This window comes from Triturus cristatus, chromosome 4_2 (assembly GCF_964204655.1).
Source record: "Triturus cristatus chromosome 4_2, aTriCri1.1, whole genome shotgun sequence".
Taxonomy (NCBI): domain Eukaryota; kingdom Metazoa; phylum Chordata; class Amphibia; order Caudata; family Salamandridae; genus Triturus; species Triturus cristatus.
In genome coordinates this window covers 602,542,326-602,566,068 of record NC_140586.1, presented here as the reverse complement: position 1 = coordinate 602,566,068, position 23,743 = coordinate 602,542,326, and the positions used below count along the sequence as shown (strand labels likewise).

The 23,743-nt window shown below is 43.2% G+C and overlaps 1 protein-coding gene across 2 annotated transcripts in view; it reads right to left on the bottom strand.

Moving 5' to 3' along the window:
* The window catches only part of LRRIQ3 (leucine rich repeats and IQ motif containing 3), a 432,105-nt gene that overhangs the window by 238,294 nt on the left and 170,068 nt on the right, over positions 1–23,743 (bottom strand). For both annotated transcript variants that reach the window (XM_085602282.1, XM_085602281.1), the window contains exon 4: positions 4,397–4,530. In XM_085602282.1, coding sequence (XP_085458408.1) covers positions 4,397–4,530 — 134 coding nt within the window. The remainder of the gene's footprint in view (positions 1–4,396; positions 4,531–23,743) is intronic.

The window sequence follows — 23,743 nt, the reverse complement described above, 5'->3', positions numbered from 1 at the left end:
TCACTGCTGAGGTTTGTTGCTCGTGATGTTCTGGAGAGACATACGGAGGCCCGGCAGTGAACTCTTCATCTTTCCAAACAGCTGGAATACACACACCTGTTGCCTGTGAGATTCAGTTGTCCACATATAAAGGATCTTGACTGAACCTCCGTATTATATGACATTGAGCAAACCCACTGGCGTGGAAGGCTCAGACTATTACTAGTACAAGTTATATTCATGTGGCTGCCTTCTGTGCGGCCCATCAAAGTTCTACATCATGTAGGCAACGGTGAGAGACACAAATCACGCTCCCTTCTGAAACTTGTTCCTGTGGTATTCTGAATCACATAATGCCATTCAGGAGAAGTGTGATTCTATCCTTTGCCATAAAGGCTCTTGCTTTAACTCTTGTTATTTCAGCCTATTGCGGATACTGAACACCAACACCGTGTAAGCAGACTATACCACTATTGTGTTGTTTATTGCATTCCTGAGAACATGCAAATGGCGTTCAGTAGGGGAAGATCCCGTGCCACCTTATCAATAAACGCCCCGCTGTTGCCCTGCTGCAGGAGACACGCCTTTCTATATCAGAGTCGGAAAACTGAAGTGGCACTAGGTGGGCTGGGCTCTTAGTACTAGCTGGTTATATTTGGTAATGGGTTTTCTAGGCACGTCACACTGCTAAGAAGCGCAGGTTAAGGAGACTCTTAAGAGAGCACATTTCCCTGTAGGGTTTTTCATACTTGGATATGCTTTTGTATTTATTCTGTGATGCTAGGAGGAACAATCTATGCACCGAATAATTGAAAGGCTTTCCTATCTAAACTGTCCAGGTTGATTACTGTGTTTGGTTCCACTCCTGATAGTTGGGGATGACTGGCACCTAGTACTGGAATCTCACCTGGATAAGACAGGCCCTGAAGATCAAAGTAATATTAATGTCTTTGTTCTCCTCCACAACGTCATGAGTGACCACGGTTTGGCGATTGATGAACATACATGTTAAGGTTACTTCTTCCTGTACAGATTTTCTTCCAATGGAAGGTTCCCAAGTGCCCATGACCTCCTCCAGGGGCATTCTGGAAGGCGGAATTTCAGATCATTCTTCGAGGTGACTAGATCTGGACTTCGGACTTATGACCCTTCCGCTGTTAAACTGGAGACGGCCAGCAAGTAAATACAGATTTCCAGAAGAGAAAGAACCACTTAGATCCCATGTCTGGACGTATAATTTGGATAATACTAGTTCTAATTTCTCAGACAAGTCCTCTGGGACGCTGTGATAGCCAAGCAGAGAGTGAGAGCAGAACAAATGAGTTGCACACAGTTGGTCAGGTCACACACCATTAGCTATAACAGCAGACCGTCGACTGGCTAGGCCTACAAATGCAGGATGCCAAACTCTCACAGGTTTCCCTCTATATGGCTAAGACAGACACCACCTTTGTGAAAATCAGATGGAGACACTATGAGCAGGAAGAGAAGGTAGTTAGTCTATTGGAAGTGCAAACGCGACAAAGGAAAGGCAACTAGACAATTCCAGCAGTTCGCACCACATAAGGTCCAGTGCTTACTCATTTCATGGAAATTCCAGAAGCTTTCACTTCATTTTATGTGACATTATATAGGTCAAAAGAAGCAGCCTCTACAGTATCCAAAGAACTATTCTTAAGCAGCTTGACAAAACCATAGCTCTTGCAAGAAAGTCGAGCTATGCAGGGTGGCGAAATCTCTATCAATTAAATTTCTGAGGCAACTTCAGACCCTCCTACTCGTAAATCAACTAATGAAGACAGTTTTCCAGTTGAAATTTAAAAATCCAGCAAAGTACTGACAGTATGTATGCTTTATGCAATGTTAAAGGCAGCAGAAGATACTGGGCCACTGGGTCTTGCCTCCACCAAAACAATTATTTCTCTTATACCTAATGAGAGGAAAATCCCAGTTGACTGTGTTAGCTATCGCCCCCCATTTTGCTACTTAATGGGGGCCTTTAAATCCTTGCCAATAGATTGCATAGAATAATATTGCTGTGTTCCATGAATTGCAAGTGGGTTTAGTGCGGTGCCGCTCATCTCAGAACCATTTGAGGACACAGGCACACTTGCTGTGGTTCACTAGGTACATGCCCAAAGATGTCTTGGTCATCTCACTTGACACAAGGAAGGCATTTGAATGGGATGAATAGGGAGATCTCTTACAAGTCTTTGAGAGGTTTGGTCTTTGACAAGGATTTATTTTCATTAGTCTGTTGGTTCTGTAATATTCCATAAGCCCAAATGAATTGCAGAAGTTTCCTGTCAAGGGAAATTCAGACATGACAAGTGATGCAACAGATTTGCCTCTTCCCTCCCTTTTTTGTTTAGAACCCCAGCAAATAAGATATGTGATTGTGAGAGCATTAAGGCCGAGATCAATGAAAACATTTTTATATATACGCTGATGAGATCCTACTTACAGCCATGACACCTGACATTTCCCTGCCATCACCCTCAACCCTGATCTATTGCTTCTTAAATTCCTCTGAATACAAAATCAACGGGAGGAATGTGATGCCGTTAGCCTGAAATGCCTTCTTATCCCTGTTAAGAGCGGCTTAAGAATATGGTTATAGGTACTCTCCCACCCTACTGTTAAAAAACGCAGAATTACTTCACAAGAAAATTCCACTTCTCGCTCTAATGTGGGGAAGGATCCAAGTGGTGTAGATAGTTCTGACCCTTAGATACAACTATGCATCTGGTATGCTACCCTTAACTATCCCTAGAGCCATCGTAGCTAACATGAATATAGAGATCAAACAATGTGTATGGGGTATGGTTCCAGTAAATACAGCAGTGGGTGGTTTACAACAGCCACCCATGGACTATTAGTACATGGCACACCATCTATCACAATTGGTATACTTTCTCCTGGTCAAAGTGCCATATCAATCCTGAGACTGGCTAGAAAGGTTGCTTGAACAACTGGTATTAGTCACCTACTACATTGGACAGAGCAAGTCTTCTCCCTCACTCTAACTGCAGGTTTTGCTGCCAAATTCCCTGCTATCTGATCCACATAGCCATGGTCCTGACATGGTACTTATTGTAGATTACTGAGCTGTCATTTGGGACTGAATGTCTATCACCTATGATCTCCCATTTGCCCCCACTGCTCATCAAACTCTTCTACATGATACGTCTTACATTTCTAATTTTAATAATGACACTTGTATATGGCTCTGGCCAAACTCCGCATCTTAAGGCACTGGAGAAAGGTGATTGTACCAGATATCAGGGAACAGCTTGCCCAATGGGCAAAGGCAGCCACCTACAAAAGAGTAACACAAGTTGCAGATATCAAACCCTTTCCTTTGCCCTGCATCTAGAGCTTTGAATGTTCAACCTACTCCATGAGGTATATACTCTCTAGAAGAGCAACGCTTATTAAGTTGCATGTCCCCTCACACTTGTGGATACAGATAGCCACATAAATGCCTCTTGGTCCTTTGATGATCAAACCTCTTATGCAGGGGCAGCTCCTCCATTAGGGCGGAGGAGCGTCGCCCCACTGCTTTCTCGCCGTGCGAGAAGTAGAAACATAAAATGGTATTTTAAATACCATTTTATGTTTCTGCTTCTCCAGCTGCGAGAAAGTAGAATGGTATGCCTGGTTGGGGGCAGGAGGGTATGCCTGGTTGGGGCGGGCAGGTGGGTTGGGGAGGAGTGGCTTGCCCACTGTTGTAGGCCCTGACGGAGTGGTTGGCCCTCTGGGGCTGACCAAACCAGTCATGCGCACTCTACATTTTCTCTATGTAGGCTGCATGCAACCCACATAGAGAAAATGGCCTCCCTACACGTGCCCAGCTGGGCACCGTCCGCACCAATCACAACGCAGCCATTGCAGCGTTGTGATTGGCTGAGGGGAGGGAGGATGCCTGCTTCTAGTTCTCCTCAAACAGCAGGAAAAAATGGAACCCGGCCAGCAGAGGAGGCGACGCCGAACCCGGTGTGGTACGTTTTTTTGTTGTTTTTTAATAATTAAATCCCCCTGCGCGAACCCCCGCCCGACCCAACCCGTGAGTCGTGCGAGCCGCGACTGCTCTTATGAAGTTTTTCCTCTTGGTGAACTAGGGCTGAACCATGGGAACCATATAAGTAAGTGGAGTGATCTTGGTGCCCCTCATGTTCTCCCGACAACGCTGCATCAATATCAGACTTCCCTACCCTCTTTTATACCCTGAGCCTTTCTTACCCCTCTCCACACAAATATACAATAAACAGCAAATGTATGTTGGAAATAAACACTAGCAACAGAACCCAGTCCCTATTCCACAGAGGCATCCACTTTCATTACTTGAAGGTAATAATACCACTAACTGTATGCAAAAGTTAATGCCCCGAATTATTTGAAAATAAACGTTACATACCCAATTTTCTTTCTTGTTAAATATCCCCGTATCATTCTTTGAATAATCAAAACCGGTGAATTACGGGCATGAATGTGGTTGATCTTTGAAATAATCTCTTTAACCGCCTCTATTTCGTCTTGAAAATTGGTTTCCTGCAGGGAAAAAACCGAGGTTGTAACATGCGTCAAACATGCACTTTTCAGTAAATAATTTGCTATTTAATAGAGGCTTCCCAATTCATAGAGGCCACGATGTCCATCAACCCAAAGCTGGTTAAGCCTCAGCCAATCAGGTGCTAGCCTCTCCTTTAAAGCACTGCTGCCAAACCCAAGAAAAGCACATTCCACATATGAGACTGCTGGGGGACATGTTAGTTCTGTACTGGAGTATCTAAAGGAGTAATTAGGTACTGTCATTTTGAAGTATTATTTATGAATTGTTTTTAGGAACAAAGGTCCCTTAGAAAGGATAAAAAAGTAATCACAATGGATACAACAATATGTTTCATGAATAGTTTTGATGAACAAAATCGAAATTATTTATTTTCAACACATACGACCAACCAAAAGTTATATGTATATAGGAATTACCCCCACCGGAGTAAATTTAAGAAACAAAGTACAAATAAGACAGGTGTCAAATGACAAAACCAAAAACATATCAACACATTCGGGCAAGAAAATCAAGAGACTGTGACTAGCAATTGTATAAAATACACAGGTCACTTTTTGTATGGCAAAAAAACACTACTGCACCCAGAGAAGAAGTGATTTCAACAATAGTTTTAACAGGTCAGAGTGTAAGAATTACACTCTGACCCATCAAACCTATGGTTGAAATCGCTTTTTCTTTTGAAGAACTTAGTCAACATGCTGAGATGAGGTAAACATTAATGTCAGTGTTATTATTTTGCAAGCGACGCCCTTCCTCCACTATGCAGTGGTCCAGCTATGTGATACAGAGAGGGCCAGAAGGTCAAGTCTAGAAATTGCAATAAAACTGTCTCCATGGCAGTGACTGTTGGTCTCTCATTTGCAGTACTAGATTTTGAGCGTTCACACAACAAATCAAACATAATGAACACATGGGAATTTTGAGAGCTCCTTGAAGACAACGGAGCAGCTCAGGCTCAATAATGCCTGGTATAAGGTTTCTGCTCCAACATTCCAATGTTTGTCTTCCTGTCGCTCCTGTTTTTAAGTTCGTATATTCTGTCCTCTGTGGATGAGGTTTTCTAATAGCTTTATAGTTATTCTGCCTAGCACAAGATCGGTTCGTTAAGGCCCTCTACCTCATTTTAGGCCCTTGCCTGTGGCTCAGGCCTATTAACTTTAGCAACAGATATAGCCCTTGGCAGAGGGCTACAATGCTATATTAAAGCATGCTGCATTAAAATGAAGTGCCACTGTCTACCCAGTTTCGTAGTAGGATATCTACAACGTAACAGAAAATATAATACATATGGTGGAAGTCCACAATTTCGAGAGAGCCAGCTTCCCAATATCCAATGCCACCTATCTAAGGAGCAAAATACGTTGTTTTAGTCATAACATTTTTTTAAGAAATGCACTATCCCAATTAGGACGAAGACTAGGAACGTACATACATACAGAACTCCTTAACTTTGAGAGCAGGACTGATCAGAGTTCATGCTTTTTCTACCTTATTTGGCTTTGTAGTTCAGGGAAAACCAGAATTATTAAACATAAATAAGCCGAAATCGCTACATAAGAAAGGGGCTACTAGCCACCAGGTGGCACACTACTGATGCCACAGTGTCATTACGTAAGAGAATGCAGGACAGATTTCACATATCCTGTAGCTAGAGTGAAGCTGTCAAGTTTCCCATTTCCATGATTGTGTATCTCTTCCAGTCAAGGTGCCTTCGTTGACATTCTAGGGCTTGTAGTCCTTTTTATCTCACTATAAAATCATGACTACAAATCCTAAAATGCAAATTAAAAACCTTGACTAGATGAGTTAATCCTGGAAAATGTGATCTATTTCATAGCGGGTGTGCAGGAAAGAATTTCCACTATGCTTGATATATTAGTTAAGACATGTGAAAGTATGAGTTAATATCGGAAGGCATGCAAACACAGCCAACGGTATGCATCATAGAACAGATAATATCAAGCTAGTGTGCTGGCTGCTGGGCGTGGATGCAGGTGTGGTGCATGACTAACACACTGCTCGAGCCCCTCTCTCCATCAGCTGGAGAGCGGGCAGAATGCGAGCTCTCCTTCTGTCACATGGAGTTGGTTACCATACGAGATTTCTGTTCGGGAAAGCTACAGGGGCTCATCCTGGTGATGGCGCAGAGGGAGAGATTTGAGAGGAAAAGAAACCTGTAGCATGCCTGTCACTCCCACTGAAGGAAAATCCATGTATCCCCTCATTGTGGATGTTTCCTATTTTAGTCCTCACTATTGTATGATTCCATGTAAGGGAACGATGGCAGCGATGCACCCATCTGCGTAGTTCCCTGCAGGAAGTTGATTAGATGCTGTATCTGTTTGTAGTATGGGATCTGGAGCCACTGAAGATTGCAGTCACATTCACACTAATTTGCCCTCCTGCCTCCTGTAGTCCCCCAGGGAGGAGTATTAGTCCAAGACATTAGACAGCCATGCGTACTGTGAACTATACTCCTTTCCTGACTTGTCACAGGGTAGGGTGCGGTCAGTGAGGCTTGCTGATCCCGCTGGATTGTTTTTGCAAGTTAGATTTAGGTTTTAGATGTTGGGGTCATCAGAGCATGTGGACATACTTGTGGTTGTATGTTGTCCACCTTCACTTATACATGGTGGATGGGGGTGTGTGGGGGAACAAGCTTCTTCCAGGAAAACACTTGGTCCATATTGGCTCCATTTAATTGCTTGCCCTATATGTCCTGGAATGTATGCGGACTGCACACTCTTAAGAAATGGCACAGCATGTATTCCCATATGAAATGCTTATGTGTGCATGTCATGTGTATCCAGGACCTGAGCTCGAGGGGACAAGGTTATTGAAGAGGTGGAGGTGGCAATGTTTTTACATCAGCTACTCTGCACATGCGAGATGCACTCTTAGCTGGCTGTGCCCGGGTGTCCAGTTCAGTTATGGTTGAGGTAGGCAGAGAAGGCAGATATGTTTTGGTGAAAGGGCTGCTTCATGGTATTGTTATAATGCTGGGCAGCCTATATCTCCTTAAAATTGACCAAGTAGACTTCCTGTCCAACCTGTCCCAGTTGTTGAATAGATGGGCCTGCATACTGTGGGTTCTCGATTTGGACATTAATTGCACTATGGATTCCACCTTCAACAAATCCCACCCCTTGCTCCCGTCCATCCCTGCGAACACAGTAGCTGTTGCATTGATCCATAGAACATATATGGAGAATCCACTATCAAACCAAAAATGAGTATTCCTTTTACTTACTATCTCATGTCTTACATGTCTGACTTGATCGTTTCTCCTCTCGAATATGATACATGTCTATGTCTCATACTGATTTCCTTGGTAATACCTTTTCGGATCACAACCCTATCATGGTAGTGGTGGATTGGGGTAGGACCCTACCACTGTCAGTCCCGACATGGATCCTCAAAATAGATTTACTGCAGGATTCAGCATTTAGGTCCATCCTACATACCATCAACAACTACTTTGAGGTGAGTACAGGGTTTACAGCCTTCCCATTAGTGAAAAGGAATCATATCATGTAGCTAAATTCAGGCGCTGTATCAACGTTAGGGTGGGGAGTTGCAGGCAAGCTTCATTGGTACACTGGGATAGCGTGAGGCTGTTGTATTTACCTGGAAGGTCACTAAAAAAACCCTCTTGGCTATTAGGGAGAAATACACCTCCCATTCTGAAAGACTATGAATGAATGAATGAAATGTGTTTTTGTAAAGCGCAATGGCTACCCTGAGGCGCCCCAGCGCTAAATAGACCTGCGTGTGCGTAAAGGATAGAGGAACCTAGTCTGTAGTGGAAAACAGCAGCGTTTTTAGCCCCTTTCGAAAAGAAAGATGGTTAGATTCTGAACGTAGATGGAGAGGAAGAGAGTTCCAGAGTTTTGACGAGTTGTAAGAGAACAGTCGGCCGCCAGCTCTGGTTCTCTTAATTTTAGGCACCGTGGTCAAAAACAAGGAAGCTGACCTGAGATGTCTAGTGGGAAGGTGGGGGGAGATCAGGGAATGATTTATGGTGGCGCCCGTTTTCCAAAATGCTTGATGAGCAATGCATAGGCTCTTGAAGGAAATTCGTTCCCTAATTGGAAGCCAGTGAAGTTTCCTTAGATCAGATTTTACTGATACATGACGGGGAACCTGCAGGAGCATTCGTGCTGCACAGTTCTGAATGACCTGAAGCTCATTGATCGTGGCCTGGGGGGCCCCCAGATAGAGGGCATTTCCATAGTCCAAACGAGAGAGTATGAGGCCTTGGGTCATGATTTGTCTGGCTTTACAGGGAAGTCGGGAAAGGATTTTTCTGATGAGCCTGAGTATACCGACACAGTTGGCTGAGAGTTTAGCTGCCTGGTGGGAGAAGTTAAGAGACTTGTCCAGCCAGATACCCAGACTCTTAATTGAGTCCTTGGGAATAGGAGTTGGACCAAGGCAAGATGGCCAAAGGGAGTTGTTGATGGTGTTGGGAGAGTTGCCCAAGAGCATCAGCTCTGTCTTGTCCCCATTTAATTTAAGACAGGATGAGGTCATAAAGAAGCCACTGCTTCTAGGCAGTCCCTCAAGTTATTGTTAATCTGTATATGAGTTTGGTTTAGGGCGACTACTAGCTGGGTATCGTCCGCGCAGGTGACAATTTTTATCCCAAAAGGGCGGATGATCGCAGCCAGAGGGGTCATATAAATGTTGAAGAGCATTGGACTTAATGAAGAGCCCTGCGGCACTCCACATCCTAGAGGTTTACAAGGAGAGGTGGCATTACTCTCAAAGACCTGGAAGGAGCGATCAGACAAGAAAGAGTTAAACCATCTGAGAACATGGGTGGAAACTCCCAGATTGGAGAGTCTCTGGAGAAGGATGCTGTGGTTAACAGTGTCAAAAGCAGCACTAAGATCGAGGAGGAAGATGGCGACAGTGCCTCCTTGATCGATAATCCTCCTGGCCTCTTCCTTCACTGCAACCAGAGTGGTCTCAGTCCCATGCAAGGGCCGAAACCCAGTCTGGGAAGGGTTTAACAGATGGTAGGTCTCGAGAAACTCCGTCAGTATCTTATTGACATGTTTCTCTAGAATCTTGCTGAGCCAGGGTAAAAGAGAAATTGGACGATAGTTCTCCCGGTTATTGCTATCTAGGTTAGGTTTTTTAAGAAGGGCTTTCACCATAGCCTGTTTCCAAGGGAGCGGGACTATGCCGGTGGCTAAGGAGGCATTAAGCAGATCCATGATAGTGGGCAGGATAAGTGGACTGACTAACATCAGAGATCGCGGGGGCGCAGGGTCGTTGGGGGAACCAGACTTGATCTGAAGCATCAAGGACTGTAAAGTGGGCTGATCCAGAGGGGGGAGTGTTTCGAGTGTTGCCAGGGGCGACAGCTCTGTCTCAGCATCTTCGACAATGATTGAGGAGGTCTGGATGATAGGAAAGGCGGTGTAAATAGCTTGGATTTTTTTATGGAAAAACTCTGCCAAATCATTGCAACGGAGTTGAGAATTAACAGGGTTGGGGATTTTTTCTGGGAGTTTAAGAAGAGTTTTTGCAATGTGATAAATTTCCCTAGGCTTAGAGGCTGCTTCATTAATCTTAGTTTAAAAAAAAGCAGCTTGTGCGGTTATAATTTTGTTCTTATAAGATTTTATCGCAGCTCTATAAGCAATTTTCCTGGAGGGTGAAAAGTCCAAACGCCATTTCCTCTCTAGTTTTTTACAATGGCGCTTGCTTTCTCGCAGGTCTTGGGAATACCAAGGGGCAGTTTTGGTACTGCGCTTGGGTTTGATGTAGTCTAAGGGGAGTGTAGAATCTAAAGAATTTAGAATCCAATTATTACATTTTTGATTGGCTAGAGTAGGGTCAGAATCGAAAGACGGTCTAGATGACTCAAGGGCCAGAGCCCAATCCGCCCGTGGAAGTTTAGACCAATTTCGTTCTTTCCGAATGACTTTAGATGGAGGAGAAGGACTATGTGCAATAGTCAGACGAAAGGGGATCAAAAGGTGATCTGTCCAGGGTAGCGGGGCGGGGTTTTCCACCAGGAGGTCAGTGCAGTTACTGAAGATGAGATCCAACAGGTGACCCTTGCAATGGGTGGGTTTGATTGCTAATTGCTGGAGTTGTAGCGCAGCAAGGTTCTCGGACAGATCTAAAGCATTATGATCGGTGGTGTTATCAAGGTGAATGTTGAAATCTCCTAAAAGAGTGTATTGAGCTACATACAGAGTCAGCTAATGAAGGGGGTAGGGCATAGAGAAATTGCCCCATAGGCCCCGGTGGGCGGTAAATAAGTGTCCCTGAAAAAGTATTGGTGGCAGAGAAATCAAGAGAGAAAGCTAAGCTTTCACAGTTGGGTAGAGAGTTGGGCAGGCTCCGACAATTATAGCAATCCTTAAAAATAATGGCAAGTCCACCTCCTCTCCTGATGGGGCGGTCTGCCCGTAGGATCAGATATCCCTTGGGTAGTGCATTAATAATATCAGGGTCAGAATCAGAGTGGAGCCAGGTTTCTGTTAAAAATAGGGCATCTGGGGGGGGCGTGGCTTGGACGCCGAGGGAAGATGGCGGACCCTGCCTGAGCTCCGCTTCATCGCGGGACTCGGATCCTGCTCGTACCGTCATTTCGACAGCGGTGCTGCTGTAAGGGACTGCAAGGCTATGGGGACATCGCGGTGAGTCTTTTGACCGCTTCAGCTTCAAGTTTCCATGCGTTGGACGGCTTTTACTAGCATCTGCAGTTTCTCCTCATCAGAGATGCGAGCGGCTGCCATTTTGTTTCGTTTTTTGCGGCACTCGTTTTTTCTCTCTTCAGACTCTGTCGTCTGCCACATTGAGGATGTGTTACCTCCATCTAGTGCCTTTATGATGCCTGAGGTCCATTTTTGGATGTATTACTGCTAATTTTAGCCGTTTTTTACCTCTTCCGGCTGCTGAAGTGCTCTGAACCGCCTCTTCCTTCAAATTTGCAGTGCTTCTCCTCACATGGGCTGTACTTCATGAGGCGCATTTGTGGCTAGTGTTTTTTTTCAGTTTCTGCTGCTTTCCTCAGGTGCTCTTTGTTTATTATTGATGGATTATTTTTATTAAACGCTGGGGTCCACTGTTCTTTTATTACTTGCATCAGTGCTCTGTCCTTGGGGTACTTCCGTCCTGCTCAATCCAAAGCTCTAGTCCATTTCCATTCGCCAATCCCTGAACTGTTTCAGTGCTCCTGCGTGAGTGGCGTACTTACCTCCCTACATTGCAGGTCAGTCACAAATTCTGCTGCCTTGGATTTACTTTCTCGTTTGCTTTTCTGGCTTGACCTTCCTGTTGTTTTGATGATGGCTAGCGACCCTCATTCTTCCAGACCATCGGTTTCCGGCACAAAGCCGAAACGGCACAAAAATGATCCACCTTCACCAATTTTATCTTCACAAAACCCAATCTTGGATACCATTTTGGATGAGGTCCTTGGCCTTCAACCCTTTATGACTGCTACCAATGACAAGCTTAGGCAAATTGAGGACAGATGGATTGTTATAGAAAGTAAAGTTCTTGATCTTGAGCAGCGAGTTAGCGACATTCAAGATATCTCCACAAAGATTCCTCTTCTTGAACAAGAAATTTCGAAATTAAAACTCCATACTGAGGATCTTGAAAATCGCAACCGTAGAAATAACCTACGCCTTTTTGGCCTGCCGGAAAATGTTGAAGGGTCTGACCTGGTCTTATTTCTACAGAAATTTCTTCCAGAGCTTTTGGACCTTCAGTCTCTACCTAATCCTCTCAACATACAAAGAGCGCAGCGCTTGGGTCGGCTTCAGCCATCTGCTAATAAACCTCGTGGTATTATAATGTTGTTCTTGGAGTTCACCGAACTCATGCAAGTTTTGAAAGCAGTCAGATTCAAACGTCGCCTTATTTGGTCAGGTCATAACATTTTCATTTCTCAAGATGTATCAAATGCTACTAATGCCAGACGCAAAGAATTCCTTGCCCTTCGGCCTCAATTGCGACAACTCAACATTCAATATGGAATTCTTCATCCCTGCCTCTGCAAAATCACCTATGAAGGTCGCTCTCGCTCCTTTGAGGATCCGGATAAACTCAAACTTTTTCTTCATAACTTTCCTTCACATGGCATGGATACTGGTTCTTAACTTCATTTACAGTATTGGATTGTTCCTGCTTTCATTGTTTCATTGACTTATTTGTCTTCTAATGTTGATTTTCTGTCCTTCTTTATTCTGATGGGGCTCATAGCCCGTTTCTTATTTCTTCCTCTGCACCTGTTTTCATTGTGGTCCGCGTCCTTCGGTGTCACTACGTTTCCCTGCTCTTAGATCTTCTTTCTTTTTTTCAGATCTGGATGTTCTTCCTTGGTCTGTTTACTTTTCTCTTCTTCTCTCTTTCACACCTCCTCCCTCTTCCTCTTCCTTCTTTCTATTTTTCTTTTCTTTATTCTTCCTCATGCTTCATCTTGTTAGCTAAGTCTGGATTATTTCATAAGTCATGTCTTTCTGTTTTGCTTATTGTAACTTGTCTTTCCTTTTTTCTTTTTGTCAACCCTGCAGTTTTATGGCCCTATGTTCGTACGTTCACCTGTTCCCGGAAATATGGTTAATGTCGTGTCGTGGAATGTTCGTGGTCTGGGTCACCCTGTCAAGCGTCAAAAGGTATTGTCTCATCTAGCTAAACTTAACACCCAGGTTGCTTTTTTACAGGAAACGCATTGCAATGATAAAGAATCACTTAAACTTAAACGTCAATGGGTCAATCAGATTGTTTTCTCTCCTGCCAATGACCGACACGGTGGTGTCGCTATTTTATTTCATAAATCCATTAATGCTCAAATCCTATCATCTGAATGTGATCCGACTGGTCTATGGATATTGGCTGAGGTTATCATTAATAAACGACAACTGACTTTTTTCAATGTTTATGGGCCGGTTAAACCAGACATTGATTTTTGGAACTCTATAAAATTAAAATTATTATCAATTTCCTATTCTAATATTGTGATTGGTGGTGATTTTAATAATTGGTTGGATCCGTTCACCGATAGGCAATCCAAATGCAAGTTCAAACATGACAAATCCCACAAATCCTTTCAGTCAGCCATTTCCTCCCATCCACTTTTCGATACTTGGAAAACATGTAACCCTGATTCCTCAGAATTTACTTTTTTTTCACCTATACATCACACTAGATCTCGTATTGATTATATTCTTATTTCTAAATCTCTACTACCTTGTCTCCAGTCTTCTGAGATTGGATCTATTTTTATTTCTGATCATGCTCCTGTCTCCACCCACATTGACTTATCTCTTACCACTTGCAAACAAGGTAGATGGCGTTTTAACAACTTCCTTCTATCAGATCGCACGTTCATTTCAGAAGCGACCTCTTTTATTAAGGAATTTTTTTCCTTTAATATTTCTTTGGATACCTCCCTACACAACAATTGGGATGCTTTCAAAGCATCTTTCAGAGCTTTTACTATTGCCTACTCCTCAAAGAAGAAAAAATTGCTGCATGCTAAATATAAAGAAACTTTAGCCCACATAAAAGAGTTAGAACATAAGTATTACTCTTCCAAATCCTCCTCATCTCTACAAGAGTTAATCAAAGCTAAATCCACCCTGAATAAGATTGTTACAACGGAGGCCTGTAATACTCTCCTCAAAGTTAAGTCTAAATATCATGGAGGCCAAAATAAAGCCGGAAAAATGTTGGCAAACTATTTAAAAATTAAGTCAGAACGAAAAGCTATTGGCCCAATCCATTCAGAATTGAATGATTCACTCCTTTCATCTCATTCGGATATTATTGCCACATTTCAATCATATTACAAACTCCTATATACAGAAACTACCAAACCCTCTGAAGATGATTTTGTATCTTTTTTCAGTGATATCCCTAAGCCACAAATTTCCCATGATAATTTCCAATCCCTTGAAGAAGATATTTCCTTACGAGAATTATCTAATGCACTTCATTCTATGAAGAAAGCAAAAGCGCCTGGCCCGGATGGTTTTTCAATTGAACTACTTTCTGCTTTCTCCTCAATTTTTGTACCCAAATTATTAGAACTTTTTAATTCTTTTATCTCCAATTCCCAAGCCTGTGGTTCTTTTTTGGAAGCGCTTATCATTGTAATCCCCAAACCTGATAAAATTTGCGTCCCATCTCACTAATTAATTATGATTGTAAAATCTTCGCAAAAATATTGGCTTCTCGCCTAGAGAAAATTATCCCCCTTCTCATCAATCCTGACCAAGTTGGTTTTGTTAAAGGTTGCTTGTCCTCTGATAATGCTAGAATGTTTTCCAATATCCTTGCTCTTAGTACAAAATATCCCTCCCCATTAGCGGCTTTATCCCTGGATGCTGAAAAAGCCTTTGACCGTGTTAATTGGGAATTTCTGCTTCACACCTTAAGATGGTTTGGTTTTGGTCCGAAGTTTATCTCCTATGTTAAGTTGTTATACACCAACCCCAAAGCTTGTATTTTTGTCAATGGTCTCTTTTCCCCTTATTTTACCATTCAAAGAGTTACACGCCAGGGCTGCCCTCTTTCTCCATTACTTTTCCTGTTATGCCTAGAACCTTTTCTGGAACGTATTAGAAATAATCCTCTCATTACTGGTTTCAATCTTAAATCTCAACAAATTAAATTGTCCGCATATGCTGATGATGTTCTTATTTATATGTCTAATCCGGTATCCTCCCTGCCCCCCTTTTTGAAGGAAATTGCCTCATTCGCTAAGGTTTCAGGTTACAAATTGAACTTCTCTAAAACTGAGATTTTACCTCTAAATCCTTCATGCTACAGATATATGTTTGAATCGTCTAATTTCACATGGTGTCCCCAGAAAATAAAATACCTTGGTACATGGTTTACCCCCACCATTCGTGATACACTTGCCCAGAATTTCTCTGCCTTAAAACTTAAAATTACTAATTTGTTAAATCTCTGGTCTCCGTTGTTCCTCTCTTGGTGGGGCAGACTTGATACAATTAAAATGATGATTGTTCCTCAGATTTTGTTTATATTGTCTATGTTACCCTTCAAAATTCCTAAATTTTATTTTTCCCAAATTAATTCGCTATGCACAAGGTTTCTTTGGAATAACAAACATGCACGCATTGCTCTGGCTAAATTGATTCGTCCTAAAAATGAAGGAGGTGTAAGATTCCCGGATTTTAATTTGTATCATAATGCATTTTTAATTTGTCAATTTTTTGCTTTGTCTAGGGATTATCAAGACTCACCTAAACCCTCTTGGGTCAATGTTGAATGTTCCCTGCTTAATGAATTTTCAATACGAGATGTTGTACACATGACTAACTGTACTTTTATTTCCAAATATCCTATTTTGAAACATTCCCAAATGTTGTTACACGCACTTTTCTTTAAAAACCTGAATGTTTATGACTCTTTTCTAGCATCATCACTTTGGTTTAACAAGTTCATTAAATTTCGCCACAAGTCATTCTACTACAAGCAATGGAAAGGAAAGGGCCTTCTCTTTGTACATCAATTAATTGTCAATAATGTAATTCTTTCTTTCCGTCAGCTACAAGTTACCTTCAATCTTCCTGATTCCTGTATTCTGCAATATGACACGCTGGCCCCAATTCTACAGGAGTGTCTGCAGAAATTCTCTTCTTCTCCAACTCCTCCTTCCTCTCTTTCTGTTTCCTCATTATTTCACAACTCTTCCGATACTACTCCTAGTGCCTCCTATATCTATAAATCACTATCTACTCCTTTCTGTACACGAGTCAAATCTAAGGTGGAACTAGAGTGGGAACATGATCTTTCCTTAATTCTGTCTGTATCACAATGGGATAAGTTTTGGCAAAAACTATTCAAGACCTCCAAAGCTGCAAATCTCACACAATCACTCTTTTTTATTTTTAATAGAGTCATTATTACTCCTCTGTTGTTTCATAAATTCAATCACTCCATCCCATCAACTTGTTGGTCTTGCTCCAATGCTGAAGGCTCCTTATTACATTTGTTATTTTATTGTCCTAATCATCAACTTTATAATCCCTATCTACTCTTAACACCTTGTTCTTCTTCCTTTTCTTTCTGTTCTCTCCCTTTCTCTTACTTCTCCTTTCTTTCCCCTGTCTATACCTTTCCTCTTTCTCTTTTCCTCTCTCCTTTTCGATAAAAACTTTCTCTCTTCTATTTAAATAGTATATCCGCTTTATTACCTTTTTAGGAGTTCTATGTTTCTCTGTGGTTTATTATGCTTTGTTTTTTTATTGCCTGTTCTTCGCAAACTTTTAGGTTTTGCTATGTATACTGCTTACATTATGTTTCCTCCTTCCGTAGTATTAGCCTATTGTTTTAGGCACTTTATATATTTGCTGGCATGTTTTACGATTTGCTTACTCCTTCTGCCTAATTTGTATTTGTTTTCTTGTTTGCTTTTACCTTCAATAAAAACTATTTAACTAAAAAAAAAAAAAATAGGGCATCTGGTTTAGTTTCCTCTAAAAACAGCGAGACCTCTGTGCTATGTTTGAGGAGTGATCTACAGTTCAGTAGATACATGCGAACTAGAGTACTTTTAGCCGTAAGATCACTGAGGAGATGGAAGCCACAGTGTGGACAGGCTGATCCTCGATCTACTGGATTGCAGGGAGGCCTTGACTTCAGCACATATACTGTCAAATCCCATTCCAAAGCTAATAAGTCTGGTAGACTTCTGGCGTGTCTCGTACAGCATGAGAAATCAACCACTTCCTTTATAGACATATTTTCGTTCTAGAGTGACAGTGCCCATATACAAAGTGACATACACACCAATTTCTATGATTATTAGAAGAAACTTTATGGCCTTGTTGCGTCATCCGCTCATGAAAATCGCATCTGTTCAAGCTTTTTTATACCGTATACATATGCCTAGAATACTTTTGATCCTTAGTGACACCACGGAATTGCCAATCTCTGACCCTAGCCCAACTCAGAGGACCCCAAGTCTGGGTTGGCCCAGGGAGCTCCACATGCCGAGACAGGAGTCCCTCCATATTGGAAGTTGGCAAAATGGTGCTTCCTGGGATTCCCAGATGCCACACTTCACAGGAAGTGGTCATCAGGTGGGACGGAACCTGGCAGCCCATTTGCTACCAACCGCATCCTACCCTGAGGGCATTTTCTGAGCATATGTAGGGCCCCCCTGGCACCTCAAACTCAGATCTACACTGCACTAGAAGAAGGAGCGAGGAAGGACTGCCCTGCTACACCAGGGAACCAGCAAAGAGAGGCTGCACGGTCATGGACAGCACCTGCTGCACCTGTTGGATAGCAAAAGAGAAAGACTATGTTTGCCCTGTCCTGCTCAAGGAGTAGTCATCTCCAGAGCCCAAATGAAGCCAAGGAACTCCAAAGACCAGCTGGCTGGCCTCCTGTTTGCAGCACATGGATAAAACAGCTGAAGAAGCCTGCTGAGCAAGTTGGTGGCCCAAAGCTTTCAATCTGTCATCAATCCCTGATGCACAAAGTTGACCCAAGTTCGTTGAGCCCGGGTGTGACATCGGAGTGTAGCATGGACCTCCAGAGAATGAGTAATCAACCCAGGAAAAATTGTCCTCTGACTGCAATACTGGGCAACCAACAGTCCAGTGGGGTGACAAATAGCCCAGTGGTGACTGGACTTCTGCCAACACCGAGAGGACTTCAAGAAAAGTCGACCCTGTGACCAGGATCACTTCACACCCTTGGCTGACAGAGGAGTAGTCGCAGCAAGATCCCCATTGACCTCATTACATACACAGCATCCTTGAGCATCTCAGCATCCTTTATCCCTTGCATCAGGACCACTAACCTTGCTGGTCCCCATGAATGGCTTGCCACTGGAGGTAATCATCCAAAGTGACTCTTAGTGACAGCTAGCCCAACGTTTTGCTAAAAGAGTTTGCGTCATATTTGTTGAAGCTGCCAATGCTTGTTTGCGGTTAAGTGAAATGCTCTGATTTACTATACCCTGTAAATTCTATATCTCTGGAAACCTTCGAGGGATCTTTTTCATTGTGGTGTCTATAAAATCATTAATATGCAGTCTATTTTTGTACCCAGGAGGTGCCCCTGAGGTCCTGGAGCCTTGGTGTAGCAGCAGTTGAGCTCTCTCCCTAAAAAAAGAAGAAATCCTGAAGCCTTGGGCTCTTCATGACCGTGCATGGGCCTGTTCACGCCAAGATCTTGCCGTCAGTGCTGCCTACTAATGCAAAGCTCCAGTGAAGCCAACTCTTCGCGTTACAGCGGACGGCATTGATGCCCAGCAACGCAACATCTGCACTTCATGGTACAGCATCGACAGTCCGCAGTGACTGCAAAGCAAATCTACAGCAACAAACGTTCATGGCGCCTGATTAACTCTTTCAGGTGGACTAACCTGGTTCCTGTATCGGGCCCGCGCACCTTCGTGGTCGGCCTGAACTTATGACTTTCAAGCAGTCTCGCATGACCAGTTAGCCGCAAGTAATGCTTTATAGTTTATGGGGCTTTATTTACCTGGATTCTTTAAAATTAGATATCTTCAATTCTATTGATTGGATTTTTGTCATTTTTGGGCTCCAATAATTGATTGCATTTTGCTCTGTTTTTCTAAATAGGTGTGGCATCTTTCTTGTTTTGTGTTATCACTTTATTACTGTCTGAAGTGCTGCATAAATACTTTACACATTCTAAGCTCTAAGTTAAGCATGACTGCTTTTGTGGCAAGCTACCAGAGGGTTGAGCACAGGTTAATTTGGGGTTTGGTTGATTTTCACCCTTTGATTGTGCCTGCTGCTTGAGCTGGGTTTCACTCCCCTCAACCAGTACCCAATATTGTACAATCTCCATCCACTGCTCATCCTCCCAGTCTCTTCTGCAATTCCTAAGAATATCTTTATAGTCTTTTCTCATTTGAATTGTTTTGCATTTATTTCTAGTTATTATTGCCTTAACTAATCTTGCCTTTGCCCTCCTACATTCATTGGTATAACCTAAGTTATTATTATCCTTATTGCATACTTTGTATCTGATTGCTTTCTAAAAGGCACTTTTGTTGATCAAACAGTTCTAAATTAATTGAAATGGCAATGATCACACTAATCGGAACATTCTCATAGGGCTCTAAAGCAGCTAGGAACAAATTATAAATACCTGCTATGGTCTTTTGATAACTAAATAATTGAGCCTATTTTATATTCCTGCAGTTGTTTCAGACTATTAGAGGAGGAGCATGTGCATTATTCTCACTAGAAGTCATATCAAACACAGTCAGTAAACTTAGATTTTTTACCTCCAAATTCCATGACAACAATTTAAAATTGGCTTGATCATGCTATTTATATCACAAGTAGAATTCAGATTGTCTAGTTTGAGTTATTTTTCCCTCTCTGCATTACCGTGGTTCCCATGGTTTAATTAGTCAGAGCTATATCCCTATTTGAGCATCAGCATGTTCCTTATTCTTCCCAGTTCCATTATTGGTCAAGGAAGCCACATTTCAATGGTAGGATGTTGATTTTATAAACTGTATTTTTCAATCAAAATCTAATAGGCCTCATGTAAATTCTCTCTCATGAAACAAACTGTTTAATCCTGATAATGGTTTTGTTATCCTGGTTTCTCTTTTACTACAGTCCATCGACTCAGTTGTGGATTAAGTTTAAAGCGCATACTCGATCCATCTTTAGGCAATGTTTGGGGATCCAATGCAACTATCTCATCTACCAGGGTTTTACTTGCAAGTGTCATACGAATATAATCTGACTGGTTAGTTGATACTGTGTAGCACAATGACGTGGTCATATCTTCAAAGATAACGGATTACAATTAAGCATATGCCTAGTCCAGTGGATCAAGTTTTTAATCAGATCAGGAATTCACTATCTTCTCTAGTTTGTGGGTGGAGTCTTGGTACATTCATCACAAATAAAATAACTGCCTCTAAGTCTATTTTCATCTTCCTTGCAATATATTTCCAGCTATTCATAAGGGATGTGTACTTTTTATATACAGTTCATTACTTTTATCTCTCCAGTCAGAGTTTTTGATTCGGGTACTATTCAATTACGTGATGCAATCACCTGTCCTTCTACAAGCTAGAGAATTTATATTTTTTGCTAGTGTATCCAATCTATCAACAGGCTGATCTTGTTTTTGTCAGCGATTTTCTTTAGGGTCATTATTTTCAGTATTAATACTATATCCCTCCCTTACCCACTCAATGGGAGAACCGTTTTTCAAATGTTATATTTGGGAACAATCCATTGTTTAATGACTGTGTGAAATTGTTTTCTGGTCATAATTACTATTAGGTGACCAGGGAGTGATTATTCAACGCGTGAGTAAATACCTTGATCGTATCTAATAAATTTTTTTAAAGATGTTAACCGTGGTTTTCAGATCAAGAATCTCCCCTAGCACTGATTCTATCTTCCTCTCAAAGTCACCCTTATTGTATGGCTGCTGCACACACAAGCATTATCAATCATACCCAAAGAACATTTCTTATTACCAGGTCTTACAAGACTTGTTAGCACCCAGTGTCTGTTCTGACAAACAACGTTTGGGACTAAGGAAACATGATTAATACGTAGCCCTTCCATATCTATTGTATTATGCCCGCTTCCAACACTGTTATGAATGACTGTTTTTTTAATAAATATTTTTATTTGCATTTTCAACCAACACAAAACAGCTAGCGTGTCACAATTAGTCACAATCACGTCAAAACACCCACATACCACCCATCCCCGGAGACACATCATCCCCCCATTCCATGAACCAGGAAGGCATATGGCCCCTTCATAAGTGTCAATGCCGGGATTTTCTTCCCCAACCCCCCTGTCGTCCCCCAGGTCAGAGACACAGGCCCGGTGGCCCCCCAGTCCAAAGCCCAGTTAAGTTCAAAACCCATGGTAAGCTAGTCAGCTCCCAGGCCACCATCCAATCCATGATATTTTCTCCATTTCCCCCATATCTTACGGAACTTCAGGGGGCACCCTCGTGCTTTGTATGTGACCCTTTCTGCTGCATATACATGTCCATCCCCCTCCTCCATTCTCCTAACTGGGGAGGTAGCGACGCCCTCCACGTGCTTGCCACATCTCTTTTCGCTACCACTAATGCCAGCAGTGCAAAAATAAGCTGTGGGCGGCCCATGTTAACATCGCCAGGTATGCCCAACAATACAAATTTACGATCTGGAGGGAGTGTGTCATCTAATATCTTACTCAGTTCTCCTAATACTTGTACCCAATATGTATGGATGACGGGGCAGTCCCATATTGTATGAGAGAAGTCCCCATGTGTCTGTCTACAAAGCAGGCAGTGTGGTTCACTGGCTCGGCCCATTCGGTGGAGTCGGGCCCTGTCGAAATACACCCTATGTAGTATTTTATATTGAATGAGTCGAAGGTGGGATTTAATCGCCACCTCTCTGTGGTACATCAGGGCCGCCTCCCAGTCCACTGTCTCTAGCGTGCCCAGGTTCTGCTCCCATGCTTCCCTCAATTTCCCCAGTCTATCCGGAATGTTGTTGCTCAAAGTCTTGTATGTTAGAGATACTACCTTATTGGGTATCTGCTCTTGCAATAGGCGTCCCTCTAGCGGGGCGTAGTCTAGCAGGGGAGAGGAGAGCATGCTCTCAGCTATCCAGGCATGTCGCAGTTGCGCGTATTTAAAAATTTGCGTAGGGTGCAGCCCAAACTCTGCTGCCAGTGACCTGAAAGGTTTGAGTTCGCCCTTCGCCACCACATCGCCTAAATTGGAGATTCCGATGGCATCCCATCCTCCAAAGCCCTTTAGTTTGTGGGGTTCCCTCAGCCCAGTGCAGTGCCAGATCGGAGTCTGTTTAGTCGGTTTGTGTGTCCAGCCCATTGTCTTAGTCGCCCTGTCCCAGACTTCCAGCGTTATTTGCGTGGCCAAGAGGAGGTGTCTTCTTCTTCCCCATATAGAAAATGTAAGCATGAACGGTGTGCCATGGTGTCTCTCTCTAGCCTATAGGGGGGGTGATCCGCAGGGACGTGGATCCAGTCATTCACCGGTGCACGATGCTCCGCCCAGTAATAGGCCTCAATGTCAGGCAGGGATATCCCTCCATTATATTGGTTCCGCTGCAGTGTTCCTAGAGCGATACCTGGTTGTTTCCCCAGCCACAGCAGAGAGCGTAATTCCATGTCTATCACCCGGAATGTCTGTCTGGGGAGGGGGAAGTACTCATTGTGGAGGATATACAGAAAGCGGGGCAAGGTGATCATTTTGAACATCGCAGCTCGGCCCAGGACCGTGAGGGGGAGCGCTTTCCATCTCATAGCGTCAGCTGCAAAGTTCGTTATGACCCTCTGAATATTGGTTTGATATGAAAGGTTTCTATCTGTGGTAAGGTAGATCCCCAAATACTTGAATCCCGCCTGTGCTATCTGGAGGGCCCCGGGGAGAAGAGGCCATGTCTCCCTGACCCGTGGGCTATATAGGACCAATTTATGCCAGTTTATAGCATAGCCCGAGAAGGAGCCATACCTGCCCAATAGCTCGAACAGTGCGGGGATCGTGTCATCAAAATATCGTCCGCATAAAGCGAGATCTTTTCTTCCCCAACATCAGTCGCTGCAATTTGAAACCCCCGTATCTCCCCTTTCTGTTGGATCTTGCACGCCACTATTTTGATTGTGAGGGCAAATAGTAAGGGGGACAACGGGCATCCCTGCCGGGTTCCCCTTCTAATGGGGAATTCATCAGACAACAATCCATTCACTTTAACCCGAGCTCGGGGGTCCGCATACAGGAGTCCAACCCATGGTCGATATTTGGGACCAATGCCAAACTTGACTAGAGCCGCCTCCAGAAAGGGCCAGTGTACCGTGTCAAACGCTTTTTCTGCATCTAGGGAGAGGAACATGTGGGAATCGTCACGGTCCTGCACCTTCGTGAGCCTATTGTGGGTCCTCCTCAGGTTCCGTCTAGTCGCCCGGTCTGGTAGGAAGCCCGTCTGATCTTGATGTAGCAAGCCCGATATTACTTGGCATAGGCGGAGGGCCAATACAGTCGCTAGGAGTTTGACCTCTATATTGAGGAGGGAGATTGTGCGGTTGGATGCGCAATCTTCGGGGGGCTTTCCCAGTTTGTGGATGGGGATAATCGTAGCCATCCTAAGATCGAGAGGCAGGATAGCATCCTGGTCCGCGTCTCGAAACAGTGCTAATAGATGCA